Source organism: Squalius cephalus (assembly GCF_949319135.1).
Source record: "Squalius cephalus genome assembly, chromosome: 13".
Classification (NCBI taxonomy): Eukaryota; Metazoa; Chordata; class Actinopteri; order Cypriniformes; family Leuciscidae; genus Squalius; species Squalius cephalus.
Window position 1 is genome coordinate 21,521,591 of NC_137134.1, and position 15,329 is coordinate 21,536,919.

Below are 15,329 nucleotides of genomic sequence, written 5' to 3' on the forward strand. Positions count from 1 at the left end.
CTTGAAATTTCAAGATGGCGGCCATTTTTCAAGATGGCCACCACCTTAGTGGAGCAATTAGGTTCATGGCAATTTTCATGCTTGTATCACCAACTAAATGATTTCTTAAGCCTAATTGCTCCACTAAGGTGTCGGCCACTCGTGTTACGCATAACGTTTGAGCTTCAGCAAGAACCAATGAGGTTCATTCTCATTTACATGAAATCATGCTTAAACTGATTTGGTTTATTGCGATTATAAAATCGGAAAGGCTGCGATTATCTTTTATGTGCAGCTTGTCATTGATGTACGGCTCTGTAAACGCTGCTCCATGTGAAAACACTGTGAGTTTGAGTCACTTATAACGTGAATTTGTTAAAGCAACACGCGTCAAACGTCCTTCCAAACATGAGAAGCATTTACGAACCTCTTGTCCAACCAAAGACAACATTTAAAAACTCAATCAAAGCGTTTCAGGGGGGTTGTCTTCTTCTGCAGTGGGGCATATTTGGAGTGGTTGCGTGAGAGCGCCCTCTGGCTTTCAGTTGGAGCCGCATTTACTACTGATCACAAGATCCGTGTTTCACTGACAAGCTGCGCATAAAATAATCGCAGCCTTTGCCAAATCGCGTGCGGTTTCATTTCGATTAATCGTGCAGCCCTAATTCTCATGATATGCAGCAAGTTTGAGCTTCAGCAAAAACCAATGAGGTTCATTCTTGCGTTACACAGCACATTTGAGCTTCCGCAATGAGGTTTGTTCTCACGCGTCAAGCAGGTTTGGTTGAGCTTCTGATCAATGTTTAAATGTGAATAAAAGCTAAAGTTAAATCTGTTAATCATATAAAGCGATCGTGTCTCTTCAGAAAATTTGGACTAAACGGCTCAATTCATATGGATTAGTTTGACAATCTCTTTATGAACTTTTTGAAGTGTCAAAGTGGTAGTTGCGTAGACTGTCAACTGAGGGACAGAAAGCTCTCAGATTTCATTAAAAAAAAAACTTTATTTGTGTTCCAAAGATGAACAAAAGTCTCTCGGGTTTGGAACGGCATGAGGGTGAGACATTAATGAGAGAATTTTCATTTTTGGGTGAAATATCCCTTTAATTACAAGGTTCAGGCCACTTGTGCGCGTGTACACTGAACACACACGGGATGAAAACACATAAAACATGGAAAACCACATAATCACCTTGTTAATTACACCCTCATAAACTGACTATCAAAGCTACACCACAGGGTATAATCACAGATCAGCATGACGTGTCCATAGCATCAAACAAATATTTCATATCTAACACGAATGGGAGTTATTTTCCAATTTGGCAGATTATTTAGCCATTATAAGCAATAAACAGTGCTGAGTAGACGTAAGAAATATTTGACTGGCTGTGTATCTAAATAATACTCAAAATGTCAACTAGTACGTTAAACAATGATTATACATAATGAGAGGTTCTTTCGAAGGTTGCTGTGTGTCATGTCAGAAAACGTAACTTTTAATTTTTGATTTCGCCTACCTGCTTGCAACTTCAAGGTCAAGGGTTCGACTCCCTCGGAACTCACACTGGGGGAAATTTTTTTTAGATTAAACACACTTAAGTTGCTCTGGATAAAGGTTATGATTATTTGTGGCATATAAAATATACCTTATAATTCACATGTCTCAGCTTTTGAAGACACTTTTGAAGACGATGCGTGATAGCGTGAAAATCTTTTAGTCCAGTCACTAAACCAACAGCGCCTTCTGCTGGAATTATAGTCTTGCAACATGTTTTTTTTTAACCAAATGGCGAGCACAAACAGCATTTGGTTTTCTGTGCCATTATACTTAGATTGTACATCAAATTAAATTTTAATTATTACAAAAACATTTATGAAATTAAATAACAGCAACAACCTTTGTCAGGTTAGACGCCATTTTGAATTTAACGCAGAAGAAAACGAGGCTGTGAGAGATTGACCAGACGTTACAATGGCACGCACTGTATAAAGGTCCTAGATCACGTAATTTTCACAACTTTTAAAACTGTTTACGGGGTTTTTTTTTCCGAGAGACTTTTCACCAGCTGAACTATAGGATTTTTGTTAAACAACAGTAGCCTACAAGAATCCACTGAACACACTGTATTCTGTCCTTCACAGGGTCGTTTTAATTCGTGTCAAAAGTTAAATATGACGCTACCCTGACTAAAGTCTATACCCCCTGTTTCACAGACAATACTTACTAATCCCAGACTAAAATGCATGTTTGAGCTGTTTTAACTGAAAGCAATTTGTTTTCGAAATATGTCAGTGCCATTGTTGTCTCAAGATGCACACTGGAATGTACCATTATTTTACAAGGGTTTTTGGTGAGGGTAACAGGGCTAACAAGAAATAAGGGGACACCGATACAATTATTTATATTTTATACAAAATAATGTATACTTATGCGAAAACATTGCTTAATAATGAGACTATACTTAGTATATTATGCAAATGTGATTTTTGTACCATCTTTGTACCAATTTTTAAAAAAAAAATCCTTCTGAAAAGGAACAATCATAGTGAGGGACAGGCCAAAATCCTTACCAGCATAAATGTAATTTTAATGTAATGTAATATTGAGGAAGTAATATATATTATTATGTTTTTAAATCACAAATTTAGATTTTGTTTTAGTAATTCTATGTCTGATTATATCTTAGGGACACAAAAGGCACATATTTCATGGAATGACCCAGTAATGCTTTTTTTCTAAGGCACGTTTATAAAAGTTATAAATGTCCTAAGTGAACTAAGGCCCACTCTGAAAGGTCTGTTAAACCAGGCCATAGTGTATTATACATGAGCTTAGTTGGCACAACATTGTCTTTGTTTACAGGCAAGTTAGACTTGGACTCAGAATGTATTGTTTGGTGCAATTTAGATACATGAAATATTTTTATTAAATGGAAAAATTGTTTTACAGTCTTCATGAAACTAATAACTAGTCTTTATTTGAAATTATTACACAGCTTCTGGTTTCTGTATGCAACTCTGATTGGCCAATCATAGACATATAATGAACACAGAATGAATATCTTATGGAAAAAAAATAATATCATCCACAAGTTTGAGTAATAAAAAAAAAGATAAAGCTGTCCATATGCAACGTAAAACAAGTAACAGTGTGAAATCCACTGGTCTCAGCTCAGCCACTCTTAAACCAACAACTATTACAGCATGCAAATAATACAAAATAACATCATGTACTTATATGCCAAGGTAAAGAGTTTTTTTTAAAATAGTTTAACCAAAAGTTAATGATCACTGCAGGCAGACAAGTGGACCTCACTAAGCAATTGCAGGAAAATTTAACTTTTTAACATACAGTGGTCTGAAAAATCTATCACAGAGTATAGGCTTAACAATGTTAAAATTACCCTGGACCTTTTTTTTTTTCAGTACTCATTGTTAGAAAATTAGCATTTGATGCTCTGAAAGCATCCAGCTGAAAAGCCGTTGACATTTATTTAGTCCAGCTGACTTTGGGAATGTCATAATGCTCTGTCAGTGAGTCCAGGTGTCGGTTGAAATCCTGTAACATAAAGAAACATTCACAAATTAATTAAAACACACAAACGTAACTGAAAATATGAATATAAACATCATTGACCTTACCTCAACTCTTCTCTTATGCGTTTTGGAGGCCTTCTTCAAAATTCTTTCCATTTGCTAATAACAAAAATGATAAAGAAAGAATGAATATCACTTTATAATCCAATAGCAAGGTGAAACCGACAATTTATTACTTAGAATTCTAAATGAATCACAGAAATACAATTAGTATTAGTATACGGCACTAAAACAATAGATGACAAATATAAAATGTAATAAATACCCTTTTTTCTTGTATTTTGTCGAATGACATCTGTGCTGGCGTCCTTTTGTCAACATAAACTTTCTTAGTGCCGTTTTCATTTTGACTGGACATAGCCTGGTCCTCTAAGGCCATAGCCTGCTCCTCTAAACGCTTCCTTTCCTTTTCCTTCTTCTTTTTCCTATAGAAAAAAACCCCCAAAAGAAGTAAAACTGCAAACATAATAACACTTATACAACTGGAACAACATCAACACAAAGCTAGCATAACAGCTAACGGCTGTCGTGACATAAACGCCAACATTTTCCCTCAACAAATAACAGCTAAAATGTTTTGATATTTAGAAAAGCATGACAATACACAAATACATACTTTTTACTTGCTAAAGAGACTCCTTTCAGGTTTAAAGACCCTTTCTGGACAGATTTGTACTCCGACATGTTGGCTTGCTTTCGTCTAAACAACAGACGGTCAGAGGTGTTTATAACTTATCCTCGGTCTTACTGCCCTCTATAGGACAGGAGTGACAAGGTATAGATTAATAATCTGTTTTTACATTTTATTTCCTTATATTTTGCACCTTTGTGTTTGTTATGTGACACTGAATGTTAGTTATACATTTTTTGACTTAAGTTTCTGAAGTTTTTGACTGAAGAAACTGAAGTTTCTAGACTAGACCGTACGCAAACCGCGCATGCGTGTTCCAGAATCATCCGGAAGTACGTCTCACGTACATGTACACTTCAGACAGCATGGTGGAAGATCCGATGAGGCACAATGGCACATATTGTACTACATTCTATGAAGAGGATAAACTTGCCAGTTCTGAATGCTTATAACGAGCTTTTTGTCAACACTGTTTTTATTCAATACCGTAGTTATGCTAAAAAACCAGGTAAGGTTTATTTTGTACCTATTACATATGTCTTCTGACCTTGGAGGACCAATTTTCAAAACATTTGTTTTTATATAATATTATTATGTTTATATTGGTTTGCATTCATATTTTAAATATATTTTCTTAATAAAGTATTATTTTGTCTCTCGTAGTAATGAAAGGAAAAAGTAAAGGAATGGCAAAGGAAGTTCTTAAGGGTCCAGAAGTGTGCAAGGATCCAGTGAGACTTTGCACTCATGCAGTTGGAGTCAACATCTTGAAACAGGGCGAAGACCCTCTTATTAAACCCAAGGAGGAGTATCCAGAATGGTATGATGAGGTGTATTTTATTTTGTGCTTTATAATGCATTTATCTTAGATTAGCTAGAAAAATAATATGTTTGTATCTCAAGTTGCATTTGTTGTCCCATGTCTTCAGGCTGTTTCAGTTGGACCTCGGCCCACCCAAAAAACTCAATGAACTGGAACCAGACAGTTGGGAATACTGTAAGCTTTTAAGGAAGGAGCATATTTGGAGACATAATAAATTGCATAAAGGCAAAAAGATGTAGAGGGAATGGACAGAATGCTTCTTTGAGAGCAAAGCCTGGATGAACCTTTGCTTTCCCAGCAGGCACAGTGGACATTGCCAAATTTGCTGGTGTGTTGGTTCTCCTGTTTCTGAGGATCAAGTGGTTGTATTTTTGCAAGTTTTGTTGTCATTCTTTGTATTACTATTGTTGTCGTTTTGTTATTAGTCTCATTTCAGTCACATGAGCAAATAAAATTCTGATGCCATCATCAATGTGCAATGTCAAAAAGTGTCCTTTAAAAAATATATATATTATTTCTATATTATATTTTCTAGTTATGGTCTGCATCTGTCTGTCTATCTAGCATCTGTCTATCATCCATTTGTTTGTTTACCTGTCTGTATCTATCTATCGATTATTCGTCTGTATCTATCATCTGTCTCATTCGTCTGTTAGTCTATTCGTCTATTTCTATCTCTGTCTATCTTTCATCTATATCTGCCTGTCTATCAATCTATCTATCATTCGTCTATCTCTGTCTATCATCTGTCTGTCTATTCGCCTGTATCTGTCTGTATGTCTATATCTATTTTTCATCCGTCTGTCTATCAATCATCTTTCTGTCTATGTGTCTATCTGTTGTATCATTTGTCTATTTATATCTAATAATTATAATATATCTAACTATTTAATTATAATCTATCTAATAATTATAATTTATCTATCTATCTGTCTGTCTATCTAGGTTATGTGAGTTAATATGTGAGGGTTGCACCTCTTCTTCAGCAGGAGTGACTTGTTGCCTATGTCTTGCTGCTATAGGTCGAGAGTAGGTGAAAGTAAAAAGCTATTGCTGCGCGTGGTGGGGGTGTGCATGCAAATACATGTTAGAAAGAGGAACTACTGACTGAAAAAGACAGAACTGCTGCGGATGTTTACCATATTGATTTGCGGATCCTGATAAGTATTAGTCGCGGTAAATCACATTCAGGTAAGTTAAACGGATATTTAGAGACCGATTGACTTTATTGGTAAATCAAGAGTGAATTCAGTGAGATCTTTAATTATCAGTATTTGTGCCTCGGTCACTTTACAATCTGCGTTTTACGAACCCGGTATAAACTCACTTCCTGGAGTCTAAATTACCGTATAACAGGTAAATATAGCCTACTTTTGTTTGCCTGTTAAGATTACATTTAAGAGCCTTTAATTTTTACATATTTCGTTTTCAAATGAAATGAAATCTACTAAAAGTTATCTTTTTGGAGCTTTGCTGATCATGCATTCCAATGATATCATAATTTTATTTTATGAATTGCCTTTACGATTGGTTATTTAAACTTACATTTGGCGCATTGCCAGCTGTGTCGTGAAATTAAAAAAAATATACATTTGGTTCCGTATTTTCATGTTACTATGTTGATTGGTTTTCACTGTTTTATTAACGTACAGGAACAAAGAACGTTTATATCAAATATGTATTGAGATTTCTTCTGTTTGAGATTTCGGTGTTAATATGATTAAAAAATAAATAAAAATAAAGATATGCCTATATTTGGAACAACGACAAATAAGGATTTCAAAGCTGATAAAAAAGAGAAGTTGCATGTCCACAAATCGAAATTAAAACACTTGCGCAACATTACAGAAATGTAATATTCATGTTGATTTAATACATTTTTGAAAAACGTGTAGTATTGTCTACAAAATTTATATTTTGAACAACGACAAATAAGGATTTCAAAGCTGATAAAAAAAGAGAAGTTGTTCACAAATCGAGATTAAAACACTTGTGCAACATTACAGAAATGTAAATGTATATTCATGTTGATTTAATACATTTTTGAAAAACGTAGTATTGTCTACAAAATTTAGTTTGAATTACTTTAAGAATGTCAAGCAACGTAAGCAAGCAAGAAGTTTTAAGTTCTGTAAAGGTTTGGTTTGGAAAGCTGTTTTATATTTATTCTGAAAAATTACAAAAGATGAGCAGTGGGCTGGGGCATTAATATAATTTGTACTCTAGGTATCATACCTAGAGTAAAAATGATATTAATGCCCCAACATTTTACTGAATAACTGAATAAACCTGTCTGGTGATAAATTTAAATAAACCTCTTGTCATTTATTTCTCAGATAATCATTGATCAAATTATGGAGGACAAGAATTTTGGTGTAGAAGACCTGAGTGAGACAGAGCTAAACAGACTTGGTTACATGCTAGACAATCTAGAGTGTGGTTGGAAACAGCTGGCAAAGGCAGTGGCTGAGCAGCCACAATTCTGCTATAGGTAAGTTTGTTATAGGCTAAATTGTGTGGAATAACTGATATTGTGCATGGTTATGACCGATTCACAATTACAGAATCTCCTTCTTTGCAGTGACAAAGAGCTTACTGACTGCTCAATCAAAGTACTAAGTCCACATGGCAGTCCTGGCCGATACCTGCTTGCCCTCCTCGCAGATAGACGGTGTTCTTTGGCTTTCCTGCTTCAATGCCTGAAGAAAATTGAGCACAGAGAGGCGGTTGGATTTATTACTACACATGGTAGCTAAATATACATATAGGGACACATCTAATCTAATCTAATTCGAGGTGGTAACCCAAAGGGGTGGGTCATATCACCCGGGTGTTATTTGTGTTTTTGGGTAGTGATGGAGCATATTAACATCACACTGCAGCCACAGAGTCAGCTGGTACCAGAGGGAAGTACCGTGGTTCTGAGCTGCAGAGCAGTTGGACCTGTGGAGCTCACCTACCAGTGGTTCAGGGGCAAAGATGAGGTCTGCTGCACTACATTCTGTAACTAAGCCTACTGATTTGAAATGTCATCCTTAGTCTGATTATTTATGTTCTTGGTAGATGCCAGGAGGCAGTGGCCCAGAGCTGGTCCTGAATCCTGTAAGTCCATCTCAACAGGGCCATTACATCTGCCGTGTAAGTTCTGGGGACAAGTATGTCTTCTCCAGCTGGGTCCATGTACGTCTACTGAGGTCTGGAGGCGCAAGTGCAGGTGTGTGAATATTTCACCTTAAAACTTACTTCAGACTTGAAGGAATCAAACTTCCTTCAACAACAATTGTGTCAATCAGACTATCATCCAGGTGGATGCTGCACATTGGTGGTGGTTGAGGAGATTCCCCCTTCCATGTAAAGCGCTTTGAGTACCTAGAAAAGCGCTATATAAATGTAACGAATTATTAATTATTATTATCTGCAGGTGCCAGCGGTAGCTACTTCCCTTCTTCAACTAGTGGGTTGTATATTATTCAGCAACCCAGGCCTCAAGAGTTGGTGGAGGGAGACACTCTCTATCTCGAATGTGTTGCTCAGGCCAACCCACCTCCACAGTTCCAATGGTTCCTTAACAAACTTCCAATGCCAAAGTGTACTAGAAGCTTCTTAAAGGTACTCATTAAGTTGAATTTTAAGTATCACAGTTGAATGTGTAGCAGAATTTATTAGAAAATGCAAAGGGGTTATGCCAAAGTTTGGTGTACAGTGTACTTAACATGGGCTTGTCCACAGATTCCATGCATTACCACAGCCGACAGAGGTACATATACTTGCAGGGTTTACAACCTCTATCATGAAATGTGGAGCGATCAGGTCCAAGTAAACATTGGTAAGGAGCTTGAGACAACATTATCCATAATCATTCCCTTAAATATAAATGTTTTTTTTTTCATAACATGGCCCATTTTCCCTCAGGTCCTGGTTCTTCTTCTGATGTCTCATGGGAAACAACTGAAGTGGGTAAGAATGATCTATATAATTGTATGATTAAGCATATGTACTGATGCTTTCTTGCCACTTACATGCACCTTATGTTTTACAGGTGCTTCTGATGCGGGTCCAAGGCAAATGGGTGATTGTTGTGGTAAGTGATAAGGAAATTACTCTTGGTATTTTTTGTATTCATAGTATCTGCTATGTCAATCTTGTCACTTCACAAATTTATAGCCACTGACAAGGTAGCACTGCTTATGGGGAATATGAACTACCTGCATCACCGGCAGCTGAGAGCTCCCATGGCAGATGTGCATGAGTTGACAAACCTTTTACGCCAGTTGGACTTTAAAGTCGTCTCTCTACTGGACCTCAACTGTCAGGAGATGCATAGTGCTGTTACTGAGTTCCTGCTGCTGTTGGATCGAGGTGTTTATGGTTAGTTCCTTGTTGCGTCAGTTGGATTTATGCAGCTGTAGAATGTTACGCCAATCCTGATTGTTTGTTTATTATATATGTTTGGATCATCTGATCTCTGTCTGCCATTTCAAGGGCTGTTGTACTTTGCTGGTCACGGCTATGAGAACTATGGAAACAGTTTCATGGTACCCATCGATGCTCCAGCCTCTTATACCTTCAAGCACTGTCTCTGGGTGCAGGATGTGTTGCAGCGCATGCAAGAGCGCCAGACGGGACTTAACGTTTTTCTTTTGGACATGTGTCGGAAACGGTGTGGTTTGATTCATAAGTTTATTATTTCTGAATGATTGTACTTAAAATATTACTTGAACCTGACTGCAGTTGTGTTGTTCATACAGAAACCCAAATGATGAGAGCATCCCACAACCTGGCCCCTTGAGAGTGACCGCAAACATAGTGTTTGGCTATGCAACGTGAGTCTAATGCAATGATGTAATTTTATTGATGTCTAGAAATTGTGATTGCTATCTTCGCATTCTGGATTCAGGTGTGTTGATGCCGAAGCATTTGAAGTAAATAAAGACGATCTCTCTAATGGAATCTTCATGAGCTTTCTTAAGAAGAGACTGATGGAGCCAGAGAAGGTCACGGTCCTACTTGACAAAGTAGCAGAAGGTTTGGGGTTAAAGATGTTCCCTAGTTATCCACAATTCATTGTTGGTATCAGTGTTTTGTTTGAATTACTTTTAGACAAGAAGATGTTACAAAATGTGCATAAACAGAAACTTCAATTAAATTGATATTGTTGGTCATTTTTGGAAATTTTCACATTTGAACTGCTCTGGGCTGCAAAAGCATGGTGAGCCCAAGTTGATCGTAAAGACCATTACCACCAGTGTTCTCTACGATCATTTTGGCTCACAATGCTTTTGGGAAACGCAGCCCTGGCTAGCAGAATTATTAGATGAAATTCTTGAACGTCAAGTGTGACTGCACAGTTTTACAGAGTTTATGTCCATTGCAGACATGGGAAGGTGTAAAATCACTCGTGGCCGGCAGGCTCTGGAACTTCGCAGTAATCTCTCAGAGCGTCGTGCCCTGACAGACAGCATTCAAGTTCCAACATGCCAAGTCACAGCGTCAACACGGAACTTACAGTGGGCCATCGCGCACGGTGGGACCTGTTCATAATAAAAACCCTTTAGTTTATATCCTTATGCAAAGTACAATGGCTGTAGATAAAATGCAGAAAATATTGAAACATAATGATTTTGTGTAAATGGTTCCAGTCATCCCACAAAGCCGCTGTCTTCAGTTTAAATGTGGTGTCAAGGTACAGCTCGGTTTCGCTGCAGAGTTCTCAAATATCATGATAATCTACACTCGGATATTGGAGACTCCTGAAGACATTTTGTCATGCTCTGCTCAGCTCTCTGACTTTACAGAGGTAAACTGACATTCTTGTAGATCTGCAAATAATTTATTGAGTTAGTCATGAGAAAATAACATAAAAGATGTATCATTAATTGATTTCCTGTGGATAAGATTCATTACCTTTTCATGCCCCACTTCAACTTATGTATCTTTGGTAGATTGTAAAAAACATAGCCCAAGACGCATTGTTTTGTATTCAGTTTCGACTGATATCATTTCAGGGACCCGAAATAGACCTGAAGCACAGCAATCAGGAGAGTCTCCGTGAGGCTGGCAGCTTAGTACTGAACCTAGATGATCTACTGCCTTTGGAACAACCTCGGCTCTTTACTCGTATTAGTGCCCTGCAAAGGCTGAAGGTATAGTGTCTCATGTTTGTACAATATGTCCAAAGTATATCTAATGTTTTACTTATATGGAATGCATATTATAAGACATATCTTACTTGCTTTTCCCCTCACAGAAAGAGCTCTCATTTACTGTGTGTCTACACTACAAGTATGCTAATCTGGATGAAGAGGTCTTGGAAGAGCAAAGGGTGACTGTAGGCAAGCCTCTAGTGTCAAAACTCAACCTCCACGAGCCACGACTCTCACCTGCTTCCTCCACTGAACTGCAAATGTCCAGTATAATGGAGTCTTCATCCTTCAGTGAAAGCTTCAGAGCTAACCTGTCTGACTCAAACCTTTCCTACACTGGATCTCCATCTACATCCTGGTCCTACTGTCAAGGACCCAGGGACTCACCCACATACACTGGTTTAAAGAATGAACCTGAGGAAACCATAAGTCCAGAGTTTCTTGAGTCTGAAGAACCTCCTGCCATCAAGAGTTTGCCTAGCGCTTCTTCTGAGGAACTCCCATTTAAATTTAGCAACTTACCAAATTCCATTTAGCAAGAAAGTGTTCAGGGCTGTGCGTCGGATGCATTACAAACTGTTACAGTTTGTGTATATAATATGTATACAATATGTTAAAGTGTAATTTTTCCACTCTATCTGCCATATGTTACAGAAGCCTAAGAATGTAATATAATTGAGAAAGTTGATGTACTCTTACAGCTTACAGTATTGTTTTGTTGATAAATCTACCAGTGCATTAAATTATCTTGTTTGATTTTTCATTAAAGTACACCACAAATTATTCTGTCTGTGGAAATTATTGTAGGCTAATGTATCTATCACTTGAATTTCAATAGAATACAATACAAATATTAAAGCTGCAAGCAGCGATGAAAGGGCCCTCGCACCCGTGCCATCAACACTCGGTGGCTTTAGGAAGACAGAGCATGGTTGGGAAATGTACATTTAAGGAGGTATATATAGTAAGAGTATGTCAAAGTCAGTTACAAAATGTTTTGTATAATGGTGATAATAGCATGCTTTATGACTCAGCTAAGTGTTGCTAGCATGTTTAGTCTGTTTCTAGCATGCTTAGTACACAATAATTATGTGGTTAGTACTGCATTACTGTGTTAACCATGTCAGTTTCTGTTGCCAGTAGGTGGCGTTATGACTATAGCTGAATATGAGCATGGATGTGTGTTCAGGACAGAACTCTTATCAAACGTGTGAAGTTTGGTGCAAATTGGAAATGGCCTTCTTGAGTAACAAAAAAGTCATGTTTCATTGAATTAGCATTCTTTAGCACTTAGCTAAGCATTGTTAGCATGTTTTAACATGTTTCTAGCATGTTTAGAACTCAATGGCATTTTTAACATGTTGCTAGAACGGCATCAACGTGTTAAACATGTCACTTCCTGTTGCCAGTAGGTGGCGCTATTACTATAAATGAACATTCTCATGTAGATGTATTCAGGCCATGACTCTTATCAAAAGTGTGAAGTTTGGGGCAGATTGGACATTCCATGCCTGAGTTACAGCAAATTCCTATTTAATTGCAATAATAGCATGCTTTAGCACTTAGCTAAGAGTTTGCTAGCATGTTTTAGCATGCTTCTAGTATGTTGTTAGCATGTTTAACACTTGCTGGCACTTTTTTATATGTTATTAGGAGTCCATAACAGTGTTAAACATGTCACTTCCTGTTGCCAGCAGGTGGCGCTATGACTGTAACTGAATATAAGCATGGTCATGTGTTTAGGACAGAACGCTTATCAAAAGTGTGAAGTTTGGGGCAGATTGGACATTCCATGCCTGAGTTACAGCAAATTCATATTTAATTGCAGTAATATCATTCTTTAGCACTTAGCTAAGTGTTTGCTAGTATGTTTTAGCATGTCTCTAGTATGTTGGTAGGATGTTTAGCACCTACTGGCATTTTTTATATGTTATTAGGAGTCAAGAACAGTGTTAAACGTCACTTCCTGTTGCCAGCAGGTGGCGCTATGACTATAACTAAATATGAGCATGGACATGTGTTCAAGAGATAACTCTTATCAAACGTGTGAAGTTTGGGGTAGATTGTACATTGCCTTCTTGAGTAACAACAAAGTCCTGTTTCATTGAATTAGCATGCTTTAGCACTTAGCTAATTATTGCTAGCATGTTTTAATATGTTTCTAGCATGTTTAGAACTCAATGGCATTTTTAACATGTTGCTAGAACGGCATCAATGTGTTAAACATGTCACTTCCTGTTGCCAGTAGGTGGCGCTATTACTATAACTGAATTTGAGCATAGACATGTGTTCAGGCCATGATTCTTATCAAACGTGTGAAGTTTAGGGCAGATTGGACATTCCATGCCTGAGTTACAGCAAATTCCTATTTAATTGCAGTAATAGCATGCTTTAGCACTTAACTAAGTGTTTGCTAGCATGTTTCTAGTATGTTGCTAACCTGTTTAGCACTTGCTGGCTCTTTTTTATATGTTATTAGGAGACCACAACAGTGTTAAACATGTCACTTCCTGTTGACAGCAGGTGGCGCTATTACTATAACTGAATATTCTCATGTAGATGTGTTCAGGCCATGACTCTTATCAAACGTGTGAAATTTGGGGCAGATTGGACATTCCATGCCTGTGTTACAGCAAATTCCTATTTAATTGCAGCATTTGCATGCTTTAGCACTTAGCTAAGTGTTTGCTAGCATGTTTTAGCATGTTTCTAGTATGTTGTTAGCATGTTTAGCACTTGCTGGCACTTTTTTTATATGTTTTTATATGTCCACAACAGTGTTTAACATGTCACTTCCTGTTGCCAGCAGGTGGCACTATGACTGTAACTGAATATGAGCATGGTCATGTGTTCAGGATAGAACGTTTATTAAAAGTGTGAAGTTTGGCGCAGATTGGACATTGCCTTCTTGAGTAACAACAACATCCTGTTTCATTGAATTAGCATGCTTTAGCACTTAGCTAAGTATTGCTAGCATGTTTTAACATGTTTCTAGCATGTTTAGAAGTCAATGGCATTTTTAACATGTTGCTAGAATGGCATCAACGTGTTAAACATGACACTTCCTGTTACCAGTAGGTGGCGCTATTACTATAACTGAATATTCTCATGTAGATGTGTTCAGTACAGAACGCTTATCAAAAGTGTGAAGTTTGGGGCAGATTGGACATTCCATGCCTGAGTTACAGCAAATTCCTATTTAATTGCAATAATAGCATGCTTTAGCACTTAGCTAAGAGTTTGCTAGCATGTTTTAGCATGCTTCTAGTATGTTGTTAGCATGTTTAGCACTTGCTGGCACTTTTTTATATGTTATTAGGAGTCCATAACAGTGTTAAACATGTCACTTCCTGTTGCCAGCAGGTGGCGCTATGACTATAACTGAATATGAGCATGGTCATGTGTTCAGGACAGAACTCTTATCAAACGTGTGAAGTTTGGGGCAGATTGGACATTCCATGCCTGAGTTACAACAACTTCCTGTTTCATGGTGAAACATCGAAATTTATCAGGCCGCCGAGGACCCGCCCTTTGACGAAAACTCAAGATCTTCGCAATTTAACGTCGCAAAGGCCTTAAGATTACACTCACCAAATTTGAAGATGATCAGATTAAAACTGTAGGAGGAGTTCGTTAAAGTACGAGGCCTGAAAATGGCAAAAACTGCACAAAAATCTGAGAGGAAGTTCAAAATGGCTGACTTCCTGTTGTGTTTAGGGCTATGCTCCAAGAGACTTTTTTGTAGGTATTAGGTCATTACATGTATGTACCGAATTTCGTGCACGTACGTGGAACGTTGCGGGAGGCGCACTCCGTTGAACTTTTATAGGTGGCGCTATCGAGCCATTTTGCCCCGTCCAATTCTGAAACCTATATCAGATGTAAATTTTCGCCAGTTCTGACGCGTGTGCAAAGTTTTGTGAGTTTTCGAGCATGTTTAGGCCCTCAAAAATGCAATTAAATGCGGAGAAGAATAATAATAATAATTAAAGCTGCAAGCAGCGATGAAAAGGGCCCTCGCACCCCTGCCACCGCCACCCGGCACCTTTAGGAAAGGCCTTAAGATTACACTCACCAAATTTGAAGAGGATCAGATCAAAACTGTAGGAGTTTGTTAAAGTACAACATCAGGAAATGGCAAAAACTGCCCA

At 37.7% G+C, this 15,329-nt stretch overlaps 3 protein-coding genes across 4 annotated transcripts; 2 read left to right on the top strand and 1 right to left on the bottom strand.

The window, feature by feature from the left end:
- Positions 1-2,940: 2,940 nt before the first annotated feature.
- On the bottom strand, positions 2,941-4,326 carry fam32a (family with sequence similarity 32 member A). The gene is made up of 4 exons (XM_079890199.1): positions 4,198-4,326; positions 3,847-4,006; positions 3,627-3,680; positions 2,941-3,543 (listed from the first exon to the last, which is right to left on the bottom strand). The coding sequence occupies exons 1-4, from the start codon at positions 4,263-4,265 to the stop codon at positions 3,475-3,477; spliced, it is 351 nt and encodes a 116-aa protein (XP_079746325.1). The 5' UTR covers positions 4,266-4,326; the 3' UTR covers positions 2,941-3,474.
- Positions 4,327-4,538: 212 nt separating this feature from the next.
- mrpl54 (mitochondrial ribosomal protein L54) lies at positions 4,539-5,506 on the top strand. Its single transcript, XM_079890198.1, has 3 exons — positions 4,539-4,720; positions 4,876-5,032; positions 5,142-5,506. The coding sequence occupies exons 1-3, from the start codon at positions 4,603-4,605 to the stop codon at positions 5,272-5,274; spliced, it is 408 nt and encodes a 135-aa protein (XP_079746324.1). The 5' UTR covers positions 4,539-4,602; the 3' UTR covers positions 5,275-5,506.
- A 603-nt stretch (positions 5,507-6,109) lies between these two features.
- malt2 (MALT paracaspase 2) lies at positions 6,110-12,031 on the top strand. Of its 2 annotated transcripts, none has more exons than XM_079890275.1 (17): positions 6,110-6,226; positions 7,372-7,526; positions 7,617-7,783; positions 7,889-8,019; positions 8,099-8,249; positions 8,457-8,644; positions 8,765-8,861; positions 8,948-8,992; positions 9,075-9,116; positions 9,200-9,403; positions 9,518-9,695; positions 9,784-9,858; positions 9,933-10,060; positions 10,410-10,559; positions 10,675-10,832; positions 11,041-11,178; positions 11,283-12,031. In XM_079890275.1, the coding sequence occupies exons 2-17, from the start codon at positions 7,390-7,392 to the stop codon at positions 11,712-11,714; spliced, it is 2,421 nt and encodes an 806-aa protein (XP_079746401.1). In that variant the 5' UTR covers positions 6,110-6,226; positions 7,372-7,389; the 3' UTR covers positions 11,715-12,031. The 2 variants fall into 2 exon arrangements, with proteins under 2 accessions (XP_079746401.1, XP_079746402.1); XM_079890276.1 differs by having other exon boundaries at positions 6,141-6,391.
- The last annotated feature ends 3,298 nt before the right edge of the window (positions 12,032-15,329 follow it).

Coding starts and splice junctions, on each gene's coding strand:
- fam32a (XM_079890199.1), bottom strand. CDS start 4,265: ATGTCGGAGTACAAATCTGTCCAGAAAGGGTCTTTAAACCTGAAAGGA. Junction 4,007..4,197: donor GTCTCTTTAGCAAGTAAAAA/GTATGTATTTGT, acceptor TTTTTTCTATAG/GAAAAAGAAGAAGGAAAAGG. Junction 3,681..3,846: donor ACAAAATACAAGAAAAAAGG/GTATTTATTACA, acceptor TTTTGTTATTAG/CAAATGGAAAGAATTTTGAA.
- mrpl54 (XM_079890198.1), top strand. CDS start 4,603: ATGGCACATATTGTACTACATTCTATGAAGAGGATAAACTTGCCAGTT. Junction 4,721..4,875: donor TAGTTATGCTAAAAAACCAG/GTAAGGTTTATT, acceptor TGTCTCTCGTAG/TAATGAAAGGAAAAAGTAAA. Junction 5,033..5,141: donor AAGGAGGAGTATCCAGAATG/GTATGATGAGGT, acceptor CCATGTCTTCAG/GCTGTTTCAGTTGGACCTCG.
- malt2 (XM_079890275.1), top strand. CDS start 7,390: ATGGAGGACAAGAATTTTGGTGTAGAAGACCTGAGTGAGACAGAGCTA. Junction 8,645..8,764: donor GTACTAGAAGCTTCTTAAAG/GTACTCATTAAG, acceptor GCTTGTCCACAG/ATTCCATGCATTACCACAGC. Junction 11,179..11,282: donor GTGCCCTGCAAAGGCTGAAG/GTATAGTGTCTC, acceptor TTCCCCTCACAG/AAAGAGCTCTCATTTACTGT.